This window comes from Cryptomeria japonica, chromosome 3 (assembly GCF_030272615.1).
Source record: "Cryptomeria japonica chromosome 3, Sugi_1.0, whole genome shotgun sequence".
Classification (NCBI taxonomy): domain Eukaryota; kingdom Viridiplantae; phylum Streptophyta; class Pinopsida; order Cupressales; family Cupressaceae; genus Cryptomeria; species Cryptomeria japonica.
The window spans coordinates 666,642,567-666,666,892 of record NC_081407.1 but is presented as its reverse complement, the minus strand read 5'-3'; the positions used below and the strand labels follow the sequence as shown (position 1 = coordinate 666,666,892).

Here is a 24,326-nt window from a genome sequence, read left to right as displayed (position 1 = left end):
AATGTCTCTAACATAATCAAGTGATCTCCAGATGATAACGAGTCATCATCAGTGTCAGTGAACCATATAACCTATCGGTGAGCATATGTCAGTGACTCAGCATAAGTCAACAACCTTGTCGGTGAACACAACGTGTCGGTTCATCATTAAACCAATATAACCATAGTGCCAAAACATCAATGTGGATCTCCAGAAGGATAAGTGTGACATCAATGACAAAACCAATGCAAGACATCCATAATGCCAACAATCTCCCCCTTTGGCATCGATGGCAACACTCGATGGAAAAACATCTAAGTGCCAAACCAAAATGCCAAAAACCAAAATCCAACAATCTCCAAAATAAATCAATACCAAAAATCAAATATAGAGAGTATAAGTCTCTCCCTAAATAATGTTTTTCCATAGATATCTCTCCCCCTTTGACATCAAATGCCAAAGCAGTTTAAGAATAAATACCAAAATATACAACCCAATTAACACACAACCAGTCAATTAACCAATAATCAATTAACCAGCTACTCCCTCTGAAAAGTATCTCTCCTCCATCAAAGCCAGAAAAAAATTTATTTGTTAGTTTTTGTTGGTTTGATGCTAATCTCCAATCATCTAAGTCTTTGTCGATGAGGGTATTACCACAAGCTATTCTCTGAGATATTCAAAAGTTTCCTTAGGCAAAGGCTTTGTAAAGATATCTACAATTTTCTCTTTAGTATTCACATAAACCAAACTTACTTCTTTTGCTTCAACATTCTCTTTCAGAAAGTTATATTTGATAGAAACATGCTTAGTCTTAGAGTGAAATACCGAATTCTTTGATATATCAATTGTTGTTTAATTATCACAATAAATGATTATAGGTTCTTTGCATTTTACTTTTATGTCCTTCAACATTTGCTTTATCCATAATACTTGAGTGCAATTAGTTGCTACTGCAACATATTTTGATTCTGTTGTTGATAATGATGTACAACTCTGCTTCTTGCTTATCCATGAAATCAATCTACTACCAAGAAAGAATGCTCCGCTAGTGGTACTTTTTTTGTCATCAACATCTCCTACCCAATCTGCATTGGTGTATGCACATAAATCAAAATTTTCATCTTTAGTCCATACCATAAACAAAGATTTGGTGTGCCTTGTAGATACCAGAAAATCCTTTTTACTACTGATTCATGATTTTCTTTAGGATTACTCTGAAATATTAAAACAATACATACTACATTCATTATATCAGGTCTTGTTTATGTCAAATATAGAAACCTCCATTCATATATTTGTATCTTATCGGATCAACAAGAGCTGAATCATCCTTTAATGTCAATTTATTAGCTGTAGTCATAGGAGTACCTATCGGTTTAGAGTTTTCCATCCCAAATTTCTTTAGTAGTTCCATCAAGTATTTTGTTTGACATATGAATATACCTTTATCAGTTTTTGAAATATGCAATCCTAAAAAGAATTTAATCTTCCTAATCATAGACATTTCAAATTCTTCCTACGTCTTGTTAGCAAAATCCTTAAATAACCCATCTTCTCCTCCAAAAATGATATCATCAACAAAAACTTCAATAACTAAGATGTCATCATTAGTCACTTTGTAATATAAGTTACTGTTAGCATTACCTTTAGTGTAACCAAGCTTCAAAAGATATTTGTCCAATCTAGCATACCGAGCTCTAGGAGATTGCTTCAATCCATACAAAGCTTTCCTCAATCTGCAAACCATATCTTTATTATTTGTCAATGAAAATTCATCAGATTGTTCAATATAGACTTCTTCTTCAAGATCACCATTCATAAATGCACATTTTACACTCTTTTGACATACTTTATAGTTATTATGACCTGTGAATTGAAGAAATAATCTAACTGCCTCAATTATTGCTACTGGTGCAAAGGTTTCATTAATCAATTCCCTCTTTCTGTGAATATCCTTTACACACAAATATTTTTTTTTCCTGATTACCTTACCATCTTCATTAAGTTTAATTTTGAATACCTATTTAGTTCCAATTACATTTTTGTCTTTGGGTCGAGGAACCAATGTCCATGTATTGTTCTTTTCAATTTGCTCTAATTCATCTTCCATTGCTTTTATCCAATGTTCATCTTGACTTGCTTCAATAACAGTTACTGGTTCAATTTGATAAATTAAACATACCTCTTCATTTTCCAGTCTTCCTCTTGTCATAACACCTTGATACTTATTCCCAAGTATCTGATTTTCTGAGTGATTCAGTCTTACATACCTGGGTTTATTCACTTGTTGTTGTTCTTCAGTCATTGTGGAATTCTCTGATGATACCGGTGTGATTGGATCTACATTTTGTACCAGTGCACTCTATATTGGTTCATGTTGGGAAAAATGGTGTCTCAACCTTGCATTTATGCGAGGTTACTATTTATAGTAAGTTTTCATTTGAGCACGAAATGGTGCGAAACTCTCCCTGAAGCTTCTGGTTGGCTAGATAAGCATTTCGGTAAAGTTGCGTCGCAAGGTCATAGCTAGTTTTGAAGATATTAAAGTTTTCATCTTGGAGGGGTGCGATAAAATGTTTAAACTTAATTTTGGGGGATTTAGAGGCTCTGAAATGCCCTGAAAAGTGGTTGTAACTAGCACAGCTTGTTGTGAGGTGATAGAGCACTTCGTGAGCTTTCCGGCTCTTCAAACGGTTCGTCAATCGGACACCCGGTTCTCAAGTTATGGCCTCCGGAAGTTTGTACTCCTGAAATAGGAGAAATAATTTGTATCGGATACATAAATGAGCTATAAAAGGGAGCGACACATGTTGATGTGTGCTTTAACATGTCATAGGGCATCTAGAAGGGAGATAAGGTTGGCTACACCTTATTGGGTGGTTTTAGCCCATGGTTTTGTAATACCGTTTGACGGTTTCTTGTATTGTATCTCCTATTAATGATGTGTGTGAGATAGAGGCTATGTGTAAGAGAGTCTTATGGCTATTGAGTTGCCTCTAAATCTCTAATTAGTGGTACTCCTATGAAGAGTTTGCTCTGCAAGTATGTTGTAATCTATTTTTGATTACTGAATAAAATATTGAGCTACTTTTGGAGTGTGGGGTTTTTCTCCCGAAAGGGTTTTCCCCACGTAAATCACTGTGTTGTGGTATGGATGCTATTATATATATTTCTATTTTCTGTAACTGTTGTAACGATCTAAAAAAGTTTTGCATTACCCTCGTTTCAAGGTTAGTGTAGGAAGTTGTTTCCGCTACTTAACTTCCTTACAGTTCATTTATGATCATCTCAACTACCAGTTCATAATCTATAGACCTTCAATTTCCTCTAAAGTTTTCATCTATCTTCACATTAGCACTTTCAATGATTTTCTACAATCTTTTATTAAAACATCTATATGCCTTTCTCTTAGATGAATAACCAAGAAATATTCCTTCATCACTTCTAGGATCAAATTTACCAACATACTCATCTCTCCTAATATAGCATTTGCTTCCAAATATTCTAAAGTATTTAAGAGTAGGAGTATTACCAAACCATAGTTCATAAGGGGTCTTACCAGTTTCACCTTTGATGTGAACTCTATTGAAAGTGTAAACCATTGTATTCATTGCTTCTCTCCAGTACACATGAGGTAGATTTTCTTCCAATATCATGTTTCTAGCTGCTTCTAGAATAGTTTAGTTCTTCCTTTCCACAATTCCATATCACTGAGGTGTCTAGGGTGCTGATAGTTGTCTTTTGATTCCATTCACTTCACAGAATGTATTAAATTCCTTAGATGTCAACTCTCCTCCTTGATAAGATCTTAAACATTTGATTTTCTTACCGGTTTCATTTTCTACCGATGTTTTGTATAACTTGAATTTTCCAAAATCTTATGATTTCTCCTAGAGAAAAGTAACCCAACACATTCTAGAATAATCATCAATAATTACCATAAAATATCTATCTCCTTGTAGACTTACTGTTCTTGTCAAACCAAACAAGTCAGTATGAATTAAATCAAGAACATTATTGGATTTCTCATAAATACTCTTAAAAGTTGTTCTAGCTTGCTTTCCCATTTGATATTCCTTACATACCAGATTGTGAGGTTTCACAATCTTAGGTAACTCCCTTACTACCTTAGTTGAACTGATCTTTATAATGCAATCAAAATTTGCATGACAAAGTCTCTTGTACCATAAACAACTTTCATCAATGTGTGCAATTAAACATGTCTTATCATTCTTGTTCAAATGAAAGATATTACCTTTAGTCTAATTACCAGTTGCAATATCCAATCCAATTCTGTTCAAGATTTTTTATTTGATATTCTTGAATTGTAACTAAAATCCTTTTTCAACTAATTGATGAACACTCAAAAGATTATGTTTGAAACCTTCAACATAATAAAAAATGTCAGTGTTGTGCTTGCCATCAAAAGATATAGTATATTTTCCTTTGATCAAACAAGCTTTATCATTGCTAAATCTTACTAGACCTCTATTATATTCCTGAAAAGATAAGAATTTAATTTTATCACTAGTCATATGATGTGAACATCCACTATCAATGATCCATTCATCTTTTTCCTCAATTTTAGCTGCTAGGGCCTGCTCTACCGGTGGAACAATAGGTGTCGGTTGATCTTCAGTTATTGCAACAAATGCCCATCCATTGTCTAGCGGTTCTTCATTAGAATCATCTATAACTCCTTCATCAACATAATAACATTATTTATCTTTGTTCTTCTTAAATCCGAATCTCTGATAATCAGGGCTAGGCTTATATGATCTTTTAGCTTCCTCTCTCAATCTTGCATGTCTATTAGGACATCTAGATTCTATATGACCAATTTTATTGCAATTAAAACATTTAAATGGTTCTTTACCTTCATACTTATTTCCAACTTGACCTTTAGGCATTTTCCTTGCAAATAGTGCTTCAAGTTCTTCCAGTTCTTCATTTTCCCTTCTAATAACTTCAAGTTCTTTTGCATAAACTTCTTTCCAATTAGATATGTCGGATGATGATGCTCTGAAGGCTAAATTTGTCTTAATAGTAGTAACAAGACCAAATTCCTCAAGCTCAAATGCTTAAATTTTTCCAGCCAAGGTATCTCTAGATACTGATGTATTAGGCATTGTCCTTAATTCATCAATAGCAATTACTTTCATTTTGTATGCTGATGGAAAATCTCTGAAAAATTTAGAAACAATTTCATCTTCACTTAAGGAACCTCCACAACATTATATTGCTAAAATAATTTCATTAACTCTTTCCATAAAAGCAGAAATTCTTTCATCTGCTTCCATTTTTAAATTTTCATACCTGACCCGATAACATTCCAATTTTGCAATTTGGACAGTGGTATCTACTTCATTCAATATTTCCAATTTATCCCAAATAGCTTTAGTAGTAGATCGGTCTGATATTCCCATAATTTTTTTATCTGATAATGTACTTAGAAGTGCTTCTCTTTCTTTGCAATCATTCTCCAAGTCCTTAGCCAATGTAGGTGGACTAGGTTGATTTGGAATAGGACCAACATAACCATTCTTTGTAATTTCTCACATATCTCTTCCAATGAAATTTAGATGTGTCTCCATTTTGATCTTCCATATACCATAGTTAGTTCCATCAATTTTAGGATTGTCCTTCCTGAAAAAGTTTGTTGCCATAGGATCTCCTCAAGCTGTTAGGCTTCTAAAAAAAGAGAACTTAGGTTTGATGCCAATTGTTAGGAACTAGAAGGACAAATGAGAGGAGGGGGGTTGAATCAGTTTTCAATGAATTTCATCCCAATTATAACTTAATCAAACTTAATACTTAATACTGGTAAACCAAACTTAATGTCGGTTAACAGATTAGCAATTATTAACAGTACCGGTGAAACTTAATGCATGAAACAGAAAGAGAAACAACATCCACAACACAAAATAGAGATTTTGACGTGGAAATCCTGTAAGGGGACAACCCACAGTGGGAAACCTTACCCAAGATCAGATGATACTACTACATATTGTTTGTGTATACAAATGGGGTCTGCACATGCAAAAAGGCCAACTGCCTAGAGCACACTTCTCAAATGGGAGTTGCAATGACTACAGTAGGATGGTTAAATCCTAGAATAGTGTACTGCTCAAAATAGTCTCCAATGCTGGATTCAGTACCAGTTAAGCTCTGATAAACTCTTTCAAACTATCCTTGAACCTTCAAATGATGTTTTCTTGATTTGCTCTATGATCTACTCACATGATTTTTAATATTTGCTCAAAAACCTTCCACATATCATCTCACAAATGAGATCTTACATATATACAAAACCTAAGACCAAATGTGTAGGTTGGATTACTAAGAATATTACAATCAATTACAAATAAGTCTTGATGTGATACAACATGTCAGCTCAATGCATTTACAACAATATCCAATCAATAAATCATCTCCATAACGTGTTGTGCTGATCTGGAATAGATAATGTATATCGGTCCATAATCTAGACCTATCTGCAGGTAATAGTAAATATGTCAACTCGATTAGACAAATAACCAAAACACCAAAACCAAGTATCTAAACAATGTCTCTGATATAATCAAGTGATCTCTAGATGATAGCAAGTCATCATCAGTGTCGGTGAAGCATATAACTTGTCAGTGAGCATATACCAGTGACTATGCATAAGTCACTGACCTTGCCGGTGAACACAATGTGCCGGTTCATCAGTAAACCAATATAACCATAGTGCCAAAACATCAATGTGGATCTCTAGAAGGATAAGTGTTGACATCAATGACAAAACCAATGCAACACATCCATAATACCAACAAACTTTTTTAGTGCAAGATTGTGTTCATTTTTTAAAACATTTTACCATACAAAATAAAATATCAAGAGGTTTAATAGACTATGATTTGGAAAAATATTCACTTCAATAAAATGTTAGGACAAGTTCATTTGGACAATCACTCGCTGAATTCAAGATCATAGTGTAACTTTGGATTTGAGTGGAAAGGACACAATAGCTACCTTGGAGCTAGAGAAATGGAAGCTTTGAGAGGATACTTTTTGGAAAAATAGTCTTATATTAATTGGATTCATTAAGGGGATGGAAATAATACCTTTTTTCATAACTTTGTTAAATCTAGAATAAATAGAAATCTTAATACCTCTCTTGTATCCTTAAAAGGTGATCAATCTTCCTCTCTAGGAGGGATTTCTCACATGGCTTCTTAGTTTTCTCTAATATTTTTACTAAGGTCTCTCCCCCTATCAATGAAGATAAAATCTCAATTATGGATTGAATTCCATCTCTAGTTTATAATGAGATGAATGTGGCTTTGATTCAACCATCTTGCAATAAGAATTTGAGGAGCTAGAATTTCCATTAAAAAATGGGAAACGTATTGGGACTGATGGATTTCCAATAAAATTATTTTAAGAGTTTTCAGAGACTCTCAAATTGGATCTTTTAGAGGTGGTTAAGGAGTCACAAAGAATTAAACTTATGTTAAGAGCCATGAGCTCCACTTTTCCTTCTAATATTCATAAAAGGGAAGGTGCTAATTGTTTGGATCATTTTAGAACCATTTCTCTAGGCAATGTGGTTTATAAAATTATCACTAAGATGATTGTGGAAAAGATCAAGCATTGCATCCATCAAAGCTTTGGTACCTAATTAAAAGGTTGATTTTGTTTTTGGTAGAAATGTTTTTAACAAGATTGTGATTTTTTTTAGGAGAATAAATCTATGGAAACCTCTAAGTAGAAGGATATGTTCATCAAACTTAACATGGAAAAAGGTAATAATACAAATGAAATTTCATATAGAAAGTTATTTCTCCCTCATTCTATAGAAACCTATAAGGACAATGATATGTTCATCAACCTTGACAAGGCAAAAGATAATGATAGGGTGAAATGAAAATTCTTATAGTAAGTTATTTTGTCTTTTGAATTTGGCTATGGTTGGGTTAATTAGATCAAGTATTGTGTTACTTAAACTTTATTTTCTATTTATATTAATGGTTAGCCTTCTATGTTATTCAGAGCTTCCAAGGGAGTTCAAGAAAGGTATCCTTTATCTTCCTATCCATTTATTATTATGACTAAAGGGCTTGGTAGATTTGGGCAATATTTTTCCTTCATCCACACATTTATTTTGTTAATGATACAACCTGTATGGGCATGGCTAGAATCAATGAAGAAATGAATTTGAGAAGAAATTTGGACACTTACTTGGTTGCCTCTTGTCAAAATATTGATGAGAACAAGTCATCTACTTTCCTCTTCAATACTCATTTTATACAAAGTAGGATTGCTTGTATTCTTAGATTTCAAATTCATTCTCTTCCTCAAACTTATCTCAGATATTCCTTCTAGTGGGATGTCAACAAAGAGTAATTTGGTGAGAGGTTCTTGATAAGTTTCACAAGAAGGTTAGCGATTGGATTTATAGATGGGTTTCAGCTACTATGAGAGTGACTCTTTCGTATTTAGTGATGCAAGCCTCCCTATATATAGGTGCTTCATTTAGGTAGCCCAATCAAGATTTGTTAAGGGGTTTTATGCTCTAAACCATCAATTTTATTGGGTAGGAAATTTACTTGCTTTGAAGTGGATCCTGGTAAGGTGGCACACTATTTGTAGGCTAAAACAAGAGTGATATCTTGAGATTAGACCTATTTGTTTGAATGGTAAATTTTTGGTTGTAAAGTTATATTAGTGATGGTTTAATTGCAAGGATTAGGATTGGGCTAGAATTCTTACTCACGAGAACCTTTGAGGAATAAAAAACTCTAATTTGCCTTGGTGTGTCCTCATGGGGAAGGGATCTATGATATGGTATACTATTAAAACAAGGTCAAAGATCATACAAGAGGGCATTTTTTGGATTTATAATAAGGGTTATAATATCCCTTTCTGTTATGATTTGTATGAATGCTTGTTCCCATATTATTTCAAAGTTTCCTCATCTATAGTTCCTCGATAACAACTTGAGTGAAGTTGGTTGGATTAAGGTGGAAGATTCCAAAAATCTTGAGGTGATTCTATAGAAGGATCCTCATAAGTGGGAGTTGGAAGATATTGAGGAAGATCATCAAGATTTAACTAGGATCTTTTGGCTAGGTAGTAGACTCTGCATCTCCCTTAAAAGGAGTGATAATCTAGCTTGGGGTCTTGATCTCAAGGGAAATTCTTTTATTTCTTCATATTACCTGGAGTTGGATAGATAGTTGTATGGAAAAATTGATATCCCTCAGTGAAATCAAGTGTGGAATAAATTCTCTTGCCCAAAGTGTAACTTCCTCCTATAGTTTGTGGCCCAAAATAGGTACCTTACCTGGGAGAATTTACACAAGAGATGCTTCCAAGGTCCTTCTATTTGTGTTCTTTGTAACAATAGTGAAGAGTGTAAACACATTTTCTTTCAGTGTACTTACTCTAGTGAGATTTGGAATCTTTGGCAGAGGTAAGGAATCGTGCTTGTGTTCATACAACATCTTTGGTTGAGTTCTCATAAAGTTTGGGTAGACCTCTAGCTAAAACCTCTCTTCCTCAATTTCCTTGGGCTATTTATCATAATTTCATTATCTGACATCTTTGGTTAGTAATGAAATGAAGGACCTCTTAGAATTCAAAAATGGTGGGGTTGTATTTATGGTGGGAGATCATTAAAGAGGCTCCATGAAACTATTTCATAAAAATGTAACCTATTAAAGAGAATTTAAATATTATAGGGAATTTGAATTTGGTTGGCATTTCTTTGAGCTCTTCTATAGGTAAAAGACCTCAACAAGACAAAAAATGGATTCATTAAGAGGGTTTATGACTTCCTCCTACTAGGGGATTTTTATATATTAATATTGATTGTTATTCCATAGGGAATCCTAGACATGCGGGTATTGGTGGCATTGGAAGGATAATGATGGAGGTGTTGTTTTTTTCCTCTATGATTAAATAGAAATATTCTAATAATCTTAATTACAAAGGCCTTGGCTATTCTATATGTAGTTGGAACAAGTTGTTCTCTTGGTTGGAAAAATACTATTTATGAATCAGATTCGTAGATTATGGTGGATATATAGAATGAGAAAAGATTGGATGGAGTTAATTGACAATTAGTATTAGTGGATAAGCAGATTTTGATTATGTGCTACTCTTTGAAATATATTTCTTTTGGTTATATTCCTAAAGAGAAATAGATATTACGAAAGTTTATACAAAAAAATTCTTTACTAAAATTGTATATGCAAATATTATAACAAGATTTAGATACCCAATAGACATCACAAATAATCAAGATATGTACTTCGCTAACAAAACAATAAAAAAGTTGCTAAAATATTCCATTATAACAAACAACAAAATACCTTAATACAATAATTGCCTTTAAACAAAATATTGAAGGAAATATTCATAGATACGTACATTTTTCACAAGTGTTTAAGAGAACGTAAGAAGGATGGAGTATAGGATAGTCTAAAGAGAGAATCTAACCTCGAGCTGTGGTTGGCAGTCGTTCAAGTATTCATCTAATGAGGAGCAATCGTTTTCCAATTCATCGCCACCAGTAAAGACAACTACCACGTACTTGACGATTTCGGGTCCAAACAAAAATTGCAAGCTATTCAAAAGACCAGCTTCTTCTTCAGTAAAGCGGTTTTTCACAGATACCACGTAAAGAACTCCATGCACTCCATCCTTTGCCAGATCGACACACTTGGCCACTTCATTCTGAAGATATTCCTTTGAATTTTTAGAATTTGTATCGAAAAAACCTGCATTGAAAAATAGTAAGCCTCGTTTGCCTTCCCAATCATAAGAAATTGCATTCTCTAGAGATTGCTACCAGCTTGAATAAAAAAAGTGAACACAACAATGTAAGCAGAAATATTAAACTCTCTAAATCAAACCATTCGTACAATCCAAAATATTCATATGTTTTGTAATTTTTTATTTTTTATTTTTAAACTCGCATGGATGCATATTAATTTAATTAAATAATTCTTAACGAAATATTGACAGATACATTAGGACGAGTGTTTAATAGATTGTAAGAGTCATGGAGTATAGGATAGTCTAAAGAAACAGAAACTAATCTCGTTCAAGTAGCATTGCAATGTATAGAATATGTATATTTAATTAAATAAATAATTCTTAATCAAATATAAATAATTATTATTTAAAAATTATACATAATATTTAAATAATTGTTAAATACAATATCATAATTTAAAAATAAATATAGTAATTCAAAATTCCTATTTCTAGAATGTTTTTAGATAGTTATTTATTGTGAGGCTGGATTCTACTGCTCCAATCCAGCCTCACAATAAAATAATGGATTACACTCATTTAGGGAACCAACCCAAGGAGCACCAACCCCTACTGATTTAGGGCACCAACCTAAAGACAACCAACCATTGCACCAACCAGCAACTTGGTGTAATACAATTAAATACAACTTAATACAATGATAGCACCTTGTTGCAAAATGAGTTTTGCAACACCTGATCAACTTATGTCTGTCAGTTACCAACCTCCTCTGTTTCACCGGTTCTTCCTCTATCGGTTACCAGATTGCTCTCTCTGATTACTTATCGGTTACTCTCTGCCTTTCTTCTCTTCTTCCATTCTTCACCCTGCACTTTATCACTCCTAGATGCCTTCCTAACTATTCGATCCCTACCAGTACACTTGACTGTTAAGACTATAATAGTTCACCGGTTCTCTATTATTACCGGTAAAGGCCTCTCACTGGTTTCAGCTTTTAACACCACACTCTTACTCACTGTGAAAGATCTCTCAAATAAATTGTCTCTCTTCTTGATCAATCTCTCTTTTCTCTCACAATTCGCATCCAACATCAATCATCTTCAGTCTAGAGTTCACATATTTATATCTTACAGTTCCAACCAAAACAAATATTCAAACGATGGCGCGCTAGGATTTTCCTCCACCAACCTAACCCACATCAAATATGATCAGATCTAGTTTTCTAAATTAATGTTCTAGATCAAATCAGTTTGCACAACCATATATTTTCCTTCCAATGTATGTTTTCTATAGTTAGATGTCTGCAACTAGTCTTTTCACCTTTCTCTGTACATCACCATTAATGCTTCAATTCTTTCCTTCGACCAATGAGCACAAGGATCATATTATTCTCCAGGATCAGATCAATCATCTTGCCTCTCTATCTTCCTCAAGCCGCAACATCTTGCAATCGACCCGTGATTTGCGGGTTCTCCATTAATGTTGACCTAATCATCACCCACCACATCGATGAGAACTTCACCGACCTCTACATGCTCGCCACATGTTATCCATGTCGGCATCCACCTCTGCTCAGACTGTTGTGCCGGTTTGGCATCATTCACTGACCATGACAAACTACTGGATCAACTTACCTTACTGGTATAAACAAATTGGTTCTCCTTCATGCCTGCTAGCTTTTTCTCTGTTAGTGAAACCACTTGGCCTGTCATCAAACACATTGGTCCATCCTCTAAGTCCATTTACTGGTTGAATTACATTTCCCTTTTTATACTGCTAATCAAATACCTGTTATACTTTGTGTTCTTATCGGTAGATGCAGCACTTCATGTGTACCTATAACATGCCTTTTAAGTCTACTTATACACTTCATCCTTCATACTAGTTGACATCATTTCTTACTTCACACAGACCAAACACCATTACTTACTCATCGGTGAAGAATCCATACCGATTGACATCAATGACAACCTAATACCATTAGTATCCCCATTTGGCATTAATGTCAATACACCTACAAGTCTTCAAACTAGTAGATTTCTCCCCATTTGACAACAATATTAAAGGGTCGAGCTATTCCATTATCCTCTTTATTCTCCCCTTAATTTTTATGCACTTTGCATTCTACCATAATGTGTCTATTATCCCTTTGATCCATCTTTAACTAGTACTCCCCCTTAGTCAAATCTCCTCTTTGTGATTACAACCGATACAGAGGCATAAATTCCTAAACTCCCCCTATGGTCAACATGTGGTTCAAGAGATATAGATATTGTTGTCAACTCCCCTTGTGAACTCCCCCTGAACTTAAGTGCACGAGGTAGGTGACACAACTCTCAAATTGTCTCTCAAGTACTCAAAGGTGCTTACTAGTAATGGTTTGGTGAAGATATCCGCTACTTGCTCACTGGTGGGGAAATATTCCATCTTTACTTCCCGTCCTTCAACCTTCTCCTTGAGGAAATGATACTTGATGGAAATATGCTTTGTCCTTGAAAGAATCATTGGGTTCTTTGTTATATTGAAGGCACTTAAGTTATCACACTAGATGGGAATAGGATTATAAATGTCCACTTGTATGTCCTTGAGGGTCTACTTCATCCAAACTACCCGAGAGCAACATATGGCAACAACAATGTATTCTTCTTTAGCAGTTGATAGGGAGATTGAATCCTGCTTCTTGCTATGCCATCAAACCAACTGGTCACCTAGGAAGAATGCACCACCACTTGTGATCTTTTGGTCATCAATGCAACCTGCCCAATCAAAAATGGTGTATGCTTCCAAGATAAATTCCCCTTGCTTAGGGTACCATAGACTAGGATTGAGTGTCCCTTGTAGATATCTAAAGAGTCTCTTGACTACGTTCATATGTGACTTCTTAGGTGTTGCTTGAAATTTAGCCACCATGTACACTACCTGCACTATATCTGGTCTAGAAGCAGTTAGATACAATAAAATTCCAATCATGGATCTATAGAATGTCTAATCAACTACCGGTGACTCATTATTCTTGCTTAGTTTGAATCTAGTCACCATGAGGTACTCACCAGTTTACAGTCCTCCATTTGAATCTTCCTTATCATTTCCTTTACATACTTGGTTTGTGAGATGAAGATTCCCTTATCTAGTTGTAATATTTGCAAACCAAGAAAGTATGTCAACTCTCCAAGAATTGACATCTCAAACTTTGACTGCATATGATAAATTGATGTCATCCACATATAGTGTCCTTGCATAGAGTGCCCTTGTTGCCTCCAAAATTGATGTCATCCACATATACAACTATCATAATCATGTGGTTTCATTCTACTTTAACATACAAATTATTTTCAGCACTTCCTTTACTGAACCCTTGCTCCTTTAGATACTTATCTAACCTTGAATACCCTGCTCTTGTATCCTTCTTCAAACCATATAACATCTTCTTTAACTAGCACACAATGGCCTCATCATTATGTAGCATAAATCCTTCTCGTTGTTCCATGTAGACCTCTTCTTCCAAATTTCTATTTAGGAAGGCATATTTTACATTCATTTGATACACTTTATATTATTTATAGGCTGAAAAGACTAGGAACATCCTAATAGCTTCTAGTCTAGCTATCGGTGCAAATGTCTCTTCAAAATCAATGCCCTCTACTTCTGAGTAACCCTTGCACACAAGTCTAGCTTTATGCCTAACAATATTACCTTCTTCATTCATCTAGTTCTGGTAGACACATTTGGTGCCAATGATGTTCTTTTCTATTGGTCTAGGGACTAATTCCCAAGTCTTCTTCTTCTCAATCTGTTGCAAGTCTTCTTCCATAGCAGCCATCCACTTCTCATCCTTGCTAGCCCCATTGAAGGTTTTAGGTTCCATTTCTATCATGAGGTATAAATTTACCTGCTCATTATTCTTGGCTAGTCTTCTCCTTGTTTCAACACCATCATATTTATTTCCTATGATCCGCTCTTTTGAGTGATTCTTCTGCACATAAAAATTTGGGGACTTAACGGTTTCATCTTCTAGTTCATTGTTAGTTTGAACTTTATTGTCTTCATCACCGGTATCATCATACCAACTTAGTCTTGTGGTTGTCTTCCTTTAATCAGATCTTCATCAAATCTAACATTCACACTTTCAATGACTCTTCTTAGTCTCTTATTGTAGTATTTGTAGGCCTTACTATGAGTTGAGTAACCAAGAAATATTCCTTCATAACTCCTAGAATCAAAACCACCTAATCCATCCATATCTCTCTTGATAAATAATTTACTTCCAAATACTTTAAAGTATTTGATTGATGGTTTCCGGTCATACGATAACTCATAGGGTGTCATATTAGTATTTTTTCTCAATTGAACCCAGTTTAGAGTGTACACTGTAGTATGTACTACTTCCTTCTAGTACATGTCTGGTAGGTTTGCTTCATTCAACATGGTTCTAAACATCTCTTTGATTGTTTTGTTTTTCCTCTCTACCACTCCATTTTGTTGTGGTGTCCTTGGAGTAGAGTACTGCCTTCTGATTCCATGTCTCTCACAGTAGTCCTCAAACTCATTGGATGTAAACTCTCCACCCCTATTCGATCTTAGGCACTTTATATTGTAACCACTTTCCTTTTCTACCATGTTTTGGAAGATCTTGAATCTCTCATATGCATGTGGTTTATCATAGAGGAAGGTGAACCATGTCATTCTTGAGAAGTCATCAATGAAAAGCATGAAATATCTCTCATCAGTAAGAGCTCTTGTCCTAGTTTGACCACATAGATCAATGTGCACAAGTTCACGTGGCTTTGAAGTATTAAATTATTTAGTCTAAAAGGTCACCTTAGTTTTCTTTCCTTTAACACATTCATTATAAAATGTGCTTACCGATTTGATGACCTTCGGTATATGTCTTACATAACCCTTCTTTCTCACCTTGACTAGGTTATCAAAATTTATGTGGCCTAGTCTTTTGTGCCACAACCAAATTTCATCCACTTGTCCCAACATGCATTGGGATTCAAAAAATTCTTTCAGATTGTATACATTTCCATGTATCCTCTTACCTTTAGCTACCATCTAACCGGTGCTCTCCTTCCTTATCTACCAATCAGTAGAGTCAAAGGTGAATTTGTAACCTTTGTCATACATCTGAATCACACTCAACAAATTGTTCTTCAGGCCTTCCACATAATATACATCATGTTCTTTCAATTTTCCATCAATATTCAAAGTACCTCTTTGTTTTATCTTGATTGAAGAATTATCTGCAAACCTCACTAAGCCACCATTCCAACTTCAAACTTGATAAATTTATTCATGTCTCTGATCATGTAGTTGGAGCACCCACTATCAACTACACATAAACTCCTTTATCCATGTAGGGCAATCTACACAATCAAGCTTGACTCTTCTTTAATCTTGTCTTTCTCAACCCACACCAGTTGAGTTTCCTTCTTCCTAGCAGTTGCAATTTAATACTCAGGTTTCGTGACCAGTTCTTGATCAAGAGCTATCCTCTTCTGCTTTATTTTCCATTCTTACAAAGCTTTACAATATGTCTAAACTCATGGTAGTTATAACACTTCACATTCATATTAAAAGATGAGTTAGAAAACTTATTATAGGAAATTGGTTTAATTCTCCTACATTCATATCTCCTATGACCTAAACCATTACATTGATAGTAGATGACATTCATCTCCCGGAGTGCAACATAGGAATTTGTACTTTCATAAAACATAGTGGTCTTATTCATCAATCTACAATCATCTATCTCTAGACACTTAAAAATAATTATTTTTAATTCCTCACATAATTAATTAATTAATTATGTTAATTCAAATTCTCCTCAATATTAATTAAATATAATTAATATTGTCACTATGGTATGTGACTGATTTATTTAATAAATCAATCCCTTTCTTTATTCTTCTAAAAAATTAAATCCTCACAAATCTCCCTCTTAGCTAATTAATTTCAGTTAATTAGTTAACCCACATGATTCCTACAAACCATCTTCTTAATTCATCATTAACCTAATAAAGTCTTCTAGAAACTCCCTAAACTCACTTAACCTTATTCTTCTAATTTTTAATTCCCTCCACTCATTCTCTCTCCTTGTCAAATCCTCCCACAAATCCTAATCCCACCTAATTCTTCCTCTAATCCCCTCCTAATGAGTTTCTAGTGGCCCACAAAGTCAACCCCTTGTCCCTTCCATCCAACCACCAGCTTTTAATTCTTCTTTCCTAGGAGAATGTGAGATTTTGAAATCTTACAATCCTCTAGGCATCTCCTCTCCAAAGGAATTTTTAATTCCTCCTTATTCCTCTCATCCCCTTGATTATCCCTTTTTGGAGAATTTTAAATTCCTCCTCCCCATTCTTCAAGGAATGTCACATCCCTCGCTCCTCTCAAGGCACATTGGGATGTCTTCCCAATGCACCTTACTCTTCTCAAGGTACCTTGGAAAGTCTTCCCAATGTACCTTGAGGAGTGTGGACACAAGAAATGCCTTTAAGGCATATCTCTTGGTCTCCACACCCTCTCTCGTGCCTTATGGGAGCTCACAAGCAATCCTAGCCATCCATTTTTCCTGTCCTCTTCATATAAATTGAGCGTGTCATCCCTTCATTCTTCATCTCCAAGTTTAGCAATCTTATGCTACTAATTTGAGCCTAGAATAGTCATCTTAGCACCCTTACCATGTCAAAATCATCTCCCATCCATACTTGATCATCTTATCCCTATCATCCCTCAAGATCCATCTTATTTGTGCACAATATTGGAGAGCCATCCACATCAAGCAAGCAAAAGGAGCACATCAAGTGGAGTATCATCAAAGGGTGCCTTCACTTCATCAAGCTCAATCCAAAGGAGAAGGTAAAATAGCAAGGTGAAACGGTCTCTTCATGATATTTTAGCATTTTTCATGTTTATTTCATTATGTTTTGATCATTTTCCCTTCTAATCTATTTTCCCATGTTCATTTGGGCACACCCGGTGGGACCCACATCCCAAATTTAATGATTTTTTTTGAGATTTTTTTGTGAAGTTTTTTTCGTAGGTTCGCGACTATTTCTACATCAACACAATTGTTTCTAAATCAGTGCGAGAACCTCGGGTTTGGCACGACTACAAGAGAAATTCAAAAAAATTTGGGCGTCTGCCCATAAAATTCTTCTATCTCCTCATTCTTCCTCTTCTGCATTTTCTCACTTCTATTTATTTTCTATTTCTGTTTCAGCACGAACGTTTTTGTAAAAAAATTTGAATATCAGGGCGACTGCATTTTTTCCTTTTCTGTTATCTAATCTGTCTATAAGCTACTTTGTTTACTTCTAATAATCTGTTTAGTTTTTAATAATCTGGATGTTAGCTTCTCTGTTTAGTTTTAATAATCTGTCTGTTAGCTACTCTATTAGTTTTAATAATCTGTTTAGTTTTAATAATTTGTTTGTCCACAACTCTGTTTAGTTTTAAATAATCTGTTTGTCTGCAGCTCTATTTAGTTTTAATCCTCTGTTTAGTTTTAAATAATCTGTCTGTTTGCAACTCTATTTAGTTTTAATCCTCTGTTTAGTTTTAAATAATGTCTGCAGGAAAAAATTATTCTATTTTTTCGCCATATCTATTTTATCTTCACTCCATTTTCCTCCAAACTTCACTAGATCCCCCACATTGCTATTTTGCACATTTCCTTCCTTAGGGGCCTTATCCCAAAATCCACTTTTTGAAGCCCAAAAACCCACATTCCTCTATTTTTAGGGTTTGCCATAACTCCTTCCCTTTTTATCCAATCACCTCCAAATTTTCCCATATTGTCCATCTCCAACTTTTGCTTCTTTGTCCTTCTTGGACAAATTTTTCCATTCCTTCATCTCTCCTCCAAAATCCCCATTTTTTGCTTGCTTATCCCTTGGAAAGTAGCAAAAACCTAGTCAAACCCCATTTACCCATCAAATTTTCCTTCAAATCCACATTTGTCAGTAGTAAAAAAGTTTTTACTCATGTTTTTCTACTTATTCCTAAAAAATCAAAAAAATTAATATTTTTTTCATTTTGTTGTCTTTTGCAGGACGCTTGTTGAAGACTCCATTTTTCAAACTACTAATCAAGTTGTTTTGTAGGTTGCCTAAGAAATCCGACCAACCATTATGCATTTATTTAAATTAGGCACCTAGATATTAATTAAAATGGAATGAACCATTGTCTTATGTGTCTTTAAGAAAAGCGTAAAGGTAGGAGAGTATGCTCTCGTCTAGCTAGATGATCAGAAATCTAGACCCTCCAACCTTTTCTTGTTTGATTTCATGTTTACCTCTAGTGGGCCTGCCCTCCCAACTTGCTCATTGAGAAGGTAAGAGGGGAATGACCCAAGTGAGTACACCCAGACCTGCGGTTCCCAACTCACTATAATAAATAGGTCATTGACTATGAAAGGGTTAATGGTTGGGGCTATATGAGAGTTCACTCTCACATTGGGTGCTTAGTAGGATTGTAGCGTCCTAAAATTGTGACACTTGCAATTTCGACTGCATTTCGGTCTTCACGATGGCGACGCAACACACAACCTGAATGGAGACCCCAAAACTTGCTCGCGACACTGAAAACTGCATTTTTCAAGCACCCTGGCCTGAACCTCCTTGCACCCTGCTGTCCCGGGAGGTGGGACCAGAGCGCCCCCAGCGCCCTGGTCCCCAGGACCATGGCGCCCAGCGCCCTGGTCCCTAGGTCCTATTTTGGGCCCGGTCTCCTAAGGGGCTCGGGTCTTTTTGTTTGCAATTTGGAAATTACATTTCCTGGTCGGCCTAAGGTCGGGAAAATCAGTCTATCAGCCCTAATTGACAAGTATATAAACTACATTTTCCTCTTTCATTCGATATGATGGAAAAAGCATGGAAATTATACTCAAGCATTCAAGCATTCAAGCATTCAAGCATTCCTTCTAAGTCTCCATTCAAGGCTAAGTGTTGCATTCAAGACAAGGATTCAACCATTGAAGAGGAGATCACATACTACATGCTACAACATACAACATACAACATCTAAACCTTCGCACATAAGGATACAAACATCCTTAGAACAAGGTATTAGTACTTGTTTTACAGTCATTTACATTTACAGCTCTTGCTCATTTCTTGGTTAATTCCAAAACCGGGGTTTGACCTAAAGGCAAACCCCTAATCCCTAACCCCCCAATCGTCTTCGCTTTTCTGTGTGTAGGTTGCAGGTACGCGGCTGAAATTGAAGATCTGGAATCCTTGTGCAGAGACGAACCGATCCCCCTTCGTTTGACGGATTTTTCGGAGGATCGTGGCGTCGGGCGCCATCGTCCTGACAACTTTTGCTCAAATTTGCAGGACAGCGCCGTATCGACATTTTACTGCTAATTCCAGGTCCGCAGCTTCATACTATATTCCTATCTCAGTTTATAAGCGAATCTTTGTCACTTTCTATGTATTCCTAGCTTAATTCTTCTATGCACATTCTTTACAAAAGAGGGTAGCCTTGCTTTCTTAACCCTTGAAACACATTTAGCATCCAATCTTGCATTGCGTGGGATTGGATCTTGTGGGTTTCAACCCCTCTTTTGAATGTAAAGTCTCTCCCCTAAGTGAAAACCATCGAATCCTAGCGAACCTCCCTTCTCTCTCCTCGGAGTTGGAAGAGGGGAGAACAACTAGGGCTCGATCGCGATTTTCCGCTTTACATTTTGGTGAACCCGACGTGAACATCCTTTCTGATTTTTCATGCTTAGATCTGAAAAAATTGATTACATTTCCATGTTTGATCTTTTGCAAAATTTTAGAGGTGATTGCATAAAAACCCTAAAATTTCTTTTTAGTAATTAAACTTGTGAAATGCTTAGTTGTTAATGTTTGTTTCAGATCTGCCCTTCTATTACAAATTATCAATTAATATCTGTGCTTTAATTTTGAAAATTAAGTGGTTAAATGTCAAAACCCTAATTTTTGAAACCCTCTTAATTCAACCTTTGTCCGACAATTTGACCAATCAAAACATCTCCAAATCAGCTGTAACTTTGGATTCTGCAATAAAATCACAATATCCTTCATCCCCGAAAATTTGGAAAAAAGTTGCGAGGACCGTGTTGCACTCCGAGCGCCATCGTCCCCGACATTTTTTCCAAAATTTCGGGAGCGAGATCTTGCTGTATTTTCCTGCTAAAATCCAGAATTTGGGCTGATTTTGTCAATTATAACACTTTCAAAATTACAGTCAAAGTTGGTCTTGCGATTGCTTGGTCTAAGGCTTCTAATCATTCAAAAAATTGTTGAAATTGAAATTTTGTGTCAAAATTGTGTTCTTATTGTCCTAAATCTGAAAATTGTGTTTGCATTCATTCGAAATTTCAGTGCTTTATTCAAATTCTTGCATTTTGTGACTTTTGAAATTAAGTGCTTAATTACAACAACTTTGATTTCCGCTTTCAAAATTGAATTTTGCGTGAAATTGAGTCAATTTTCAAATTTCAAAATTTGCATTGCTCTTTGACATTCCCTCTAAAATCATAAAATTCAAAATTTCAGTTTCCCTCTCTTTTTCAAAATTCAAAATTTTGCATTTTTCGACAATCTTGATAGGGTTCAATTTGGAGATTGCAACTTTAATTTGGCCTATCTATAGATCGTAAAATCACTCAATTTTTTCAGATTAGCTTTAAAATCATCATACCTTTCATCCCTGCAAATTTTGAAAAAAGTTGCAAGGACCGTGTTGCACTCCGAGCGCCACGGTCGCGGACATTTTTTCCGAAATTTCGGGAGACTGTTGTGATTGCATTTAACAGCTTAAATCCAGAAGATTGGCTGATTTTACTGAAAATTGCTACCTCTAAATTCAAAATTTTCTCTCTCTTTCTAGTGCATGAGTTTTACAACAATAAGCCCTACTTACACTATTCCCGTTAGACGAAGCCGTAGAATTAAGTCTTTCCGAGGTTTAACTACCGAGGAGATGGAACCTAGTTTGAATAGCCTTTTTAACGAGGACATGGGTAATTCCTCTAATCCTCCTAATGATGAAGAAGCTCTCCATGAGGTTTCTGTAGAACAACTTTCGAAATTGGATAACCAATTTGACGATTTTCGACAATGGATGTCTCAAGAATACCCTAATAGTCAAGCTCTTCCTTTAATTGAGGGTCTAAAATGTATGCTTCAAAGTGATAAGAATGGAATTGATATTTTGCGTGGTATTGCACACATTGTGGATTCAAATGTGGTGCCTATGAAAAGTTGTGCCGAAACCTTAGGTTATACACAACCTCCTACTCAAGACAATCATTCTATTCCTTTGATGACCTCTATTGCTAGTATACCTACCTTTACATCAAACATAATGGCTACTTCTACACAAGACATTCCTCCTGTGATTACCAGTCATGGGGGCAATCCTCCTTCCTCAATTAACCCTCTTCCTTCATTCAATCCGACTTCTTCATTCATTCCTTCAATGAGTGTGCCTATTATATCTCCACAAATGAACATGATGCAAGGGGGCAATTCATTTAACCATTCCATTCCTCCTTGTAGTGTTCCTCCTGTCCAATCATCTCCTATGACTAATTATCATAGAGTCCCACCACCTTACTCTTTACCTTCTTTCAATAACATAACACCTCCATCTCAATCTAACACATCCAATATGAATTCTTCGACTGAAGCGACCATTAACAATCTTGCACAAACTGTCTCTTCTTTACAGCAACAAATTGCCTCTATGAATCAATCTAAGTTTAGTGTGCCCACATTTGACGTTGCGAGCCCACTTTCTCTTGACATTGTTCGAGCTATCCCTCCTAAACATGTTGAAATCCCGCATTTGGAGCTTTATAATGGTAAAGGAGATCCTCTAACACATGTTAAGACTTTTCAAACAATTTGTACTGATTTTGCTTATGACCAAAGGTTGCTTGCAAAACTGTTTACTAGAACATTAAGAGACAAAGCCCTACAATGGTATTGCTTGTTGCCTTCTTATTCTATTACTTCTTTCGAACAACTTGCAAATGCTTTCATTCAACAATTTCAAAACAATATAAGTCCTAAAGTTACTTTGATTGATTTAATGCATTGTAAACAAGGTGTTAAAGAAAAAGTGACTGATTTCATTGGTAGATATAAACATTTGTATGCTCAAATTTCTTTTCCAGTGCCTGACAATGATATTCAAAGAATCTTTATTTCTAATTTACAAAAAGATATTCGAGACAAACTTCTGTTTTCTGAGTTTACTTCTTTCCAACAGTTGTGTGCAACTCTTCACAATTATCAACTGACTGTGAGTCAAATGGAACAATCACATCCTATGGCTCCAAGTGATAAGGGTGATAGCAGTCAACAACCATTTGGGAAGTTTAAACCGAACAGAGATTCCATCAAATTCAATGAAAACATCATCAACAACAATGTGAATGCAGCATCAGGTGTGCCTCCTATTTCTAAATTTTTCAAGAAAGAAAGAAAGTATACTCCTTTGAATGAATCATTGCATAGTATTATGAATAAGTTATTGGAACAAAATGTGCTTACTCTTCCTCCTATAAGACAAATTGATCCTGCAAAGATTACTTCACCTTATTTTGATAACAAAGCCTTTTGTCAATTTCATCGTCAGCCTGGTCATGATACTGAAAAATGTTTTTCTTTAAAGGATAAAATTCAAGATTTGATTGATAATAATACTATTTCTGTTTCTGGAGTGAATGATAAAGGCAACACATCTGTAGCTCCTCCTAACCAAAATCTTCAGATTTTCACTGATCCATTACCTTCTCATACCTCTAATGCGATTGAGGCTAATGATTCCTCTCTCTCATCTGATGGTCTTGTGTCTATGACCCCGAATGTGATTAACTTTGTAGAGCAGCAAGAAATCCCTGAAGAACCTTCCATCACATTTGATTCTAGTGAAACCATTAGGGCACCTGATGGTCCTTTATACATAGTTGCAAAAGTCAAGAATATGCCTTGCCGTGGAGTGCTTATTGATCCTTCGTGCATGATTAATGTTATTACTGAAGAATTTCTTTTTACTTTGCAATTGAATCAAGTGATCTATGACAAAACAGATGTGATTGTGAAATTATTTGATGCATTTTCTTCTCCCGCAATTGGTTCTATTACATTGCCTATTGAGGTCCATAACAAATCCCTTGATGTGAGCTTTGCTATTATTCCTTCATCTGAACAATTTCGTGTGAAGCTTGGCTATCCTTGGCTATCTTCCATGAAAGCTATTGCTTCTCCTATTCACAAGTGTTTGAAATTTCCCTATAATGGTGAAGTTGTTACTGTCAATCATAGTCTCTTTAAACCAGCTGAAAGAACTTCTAGCGTTCCTACTGATTACTTTTGGCCTAAACAATTCCAATCTCTTCCCCTGCGAAGTGATCATCTTTTCAAATCTTATCAAAAGTGGAAAACAGATATGATCCTATCTCTAAGTGAACCTAGAGCACCTAAGCTTGACATTCCTATCATTCTTGAGAAGGAAGTTCTTCCTTTGAAAGATAAAACTAATGTCTTTCCTCAAGAAGATTCTCAACCCATCCCTATGGATGTGACTATGTCTAT

General features: G+C 35.4%; 1 protein-coding gene across 1 annotated transcript in view; it reads right to left on the bottom strand.

The window, feature by feature from the left end:
- Nucleotides 1–12,488, bottom strand: part of LOC131030613 (immune-associated nucleotide-binding protein 9) — an 89,437-nt gene extending 76,949 nt beyond the window's left edge. Inside the window, exons 1-2 of the mRNA XM_057961494.2 lie at nt 12,381–12,488; nt 10,468–10,815 (exon numbers count right to left, since the gene is read on the bottom strand). Coding sequence (XP_057817477.2) covers nt 10,468–10,815; nt 12,381–12,488 — 456 coding nt within the window. The remainder of the gene's footprint in view (nt 1–10,467; nt 10,816–12,380) is intronic.
- Nucleotides 12,489–24,326: the final 11,838 nt, after the last annotated feature.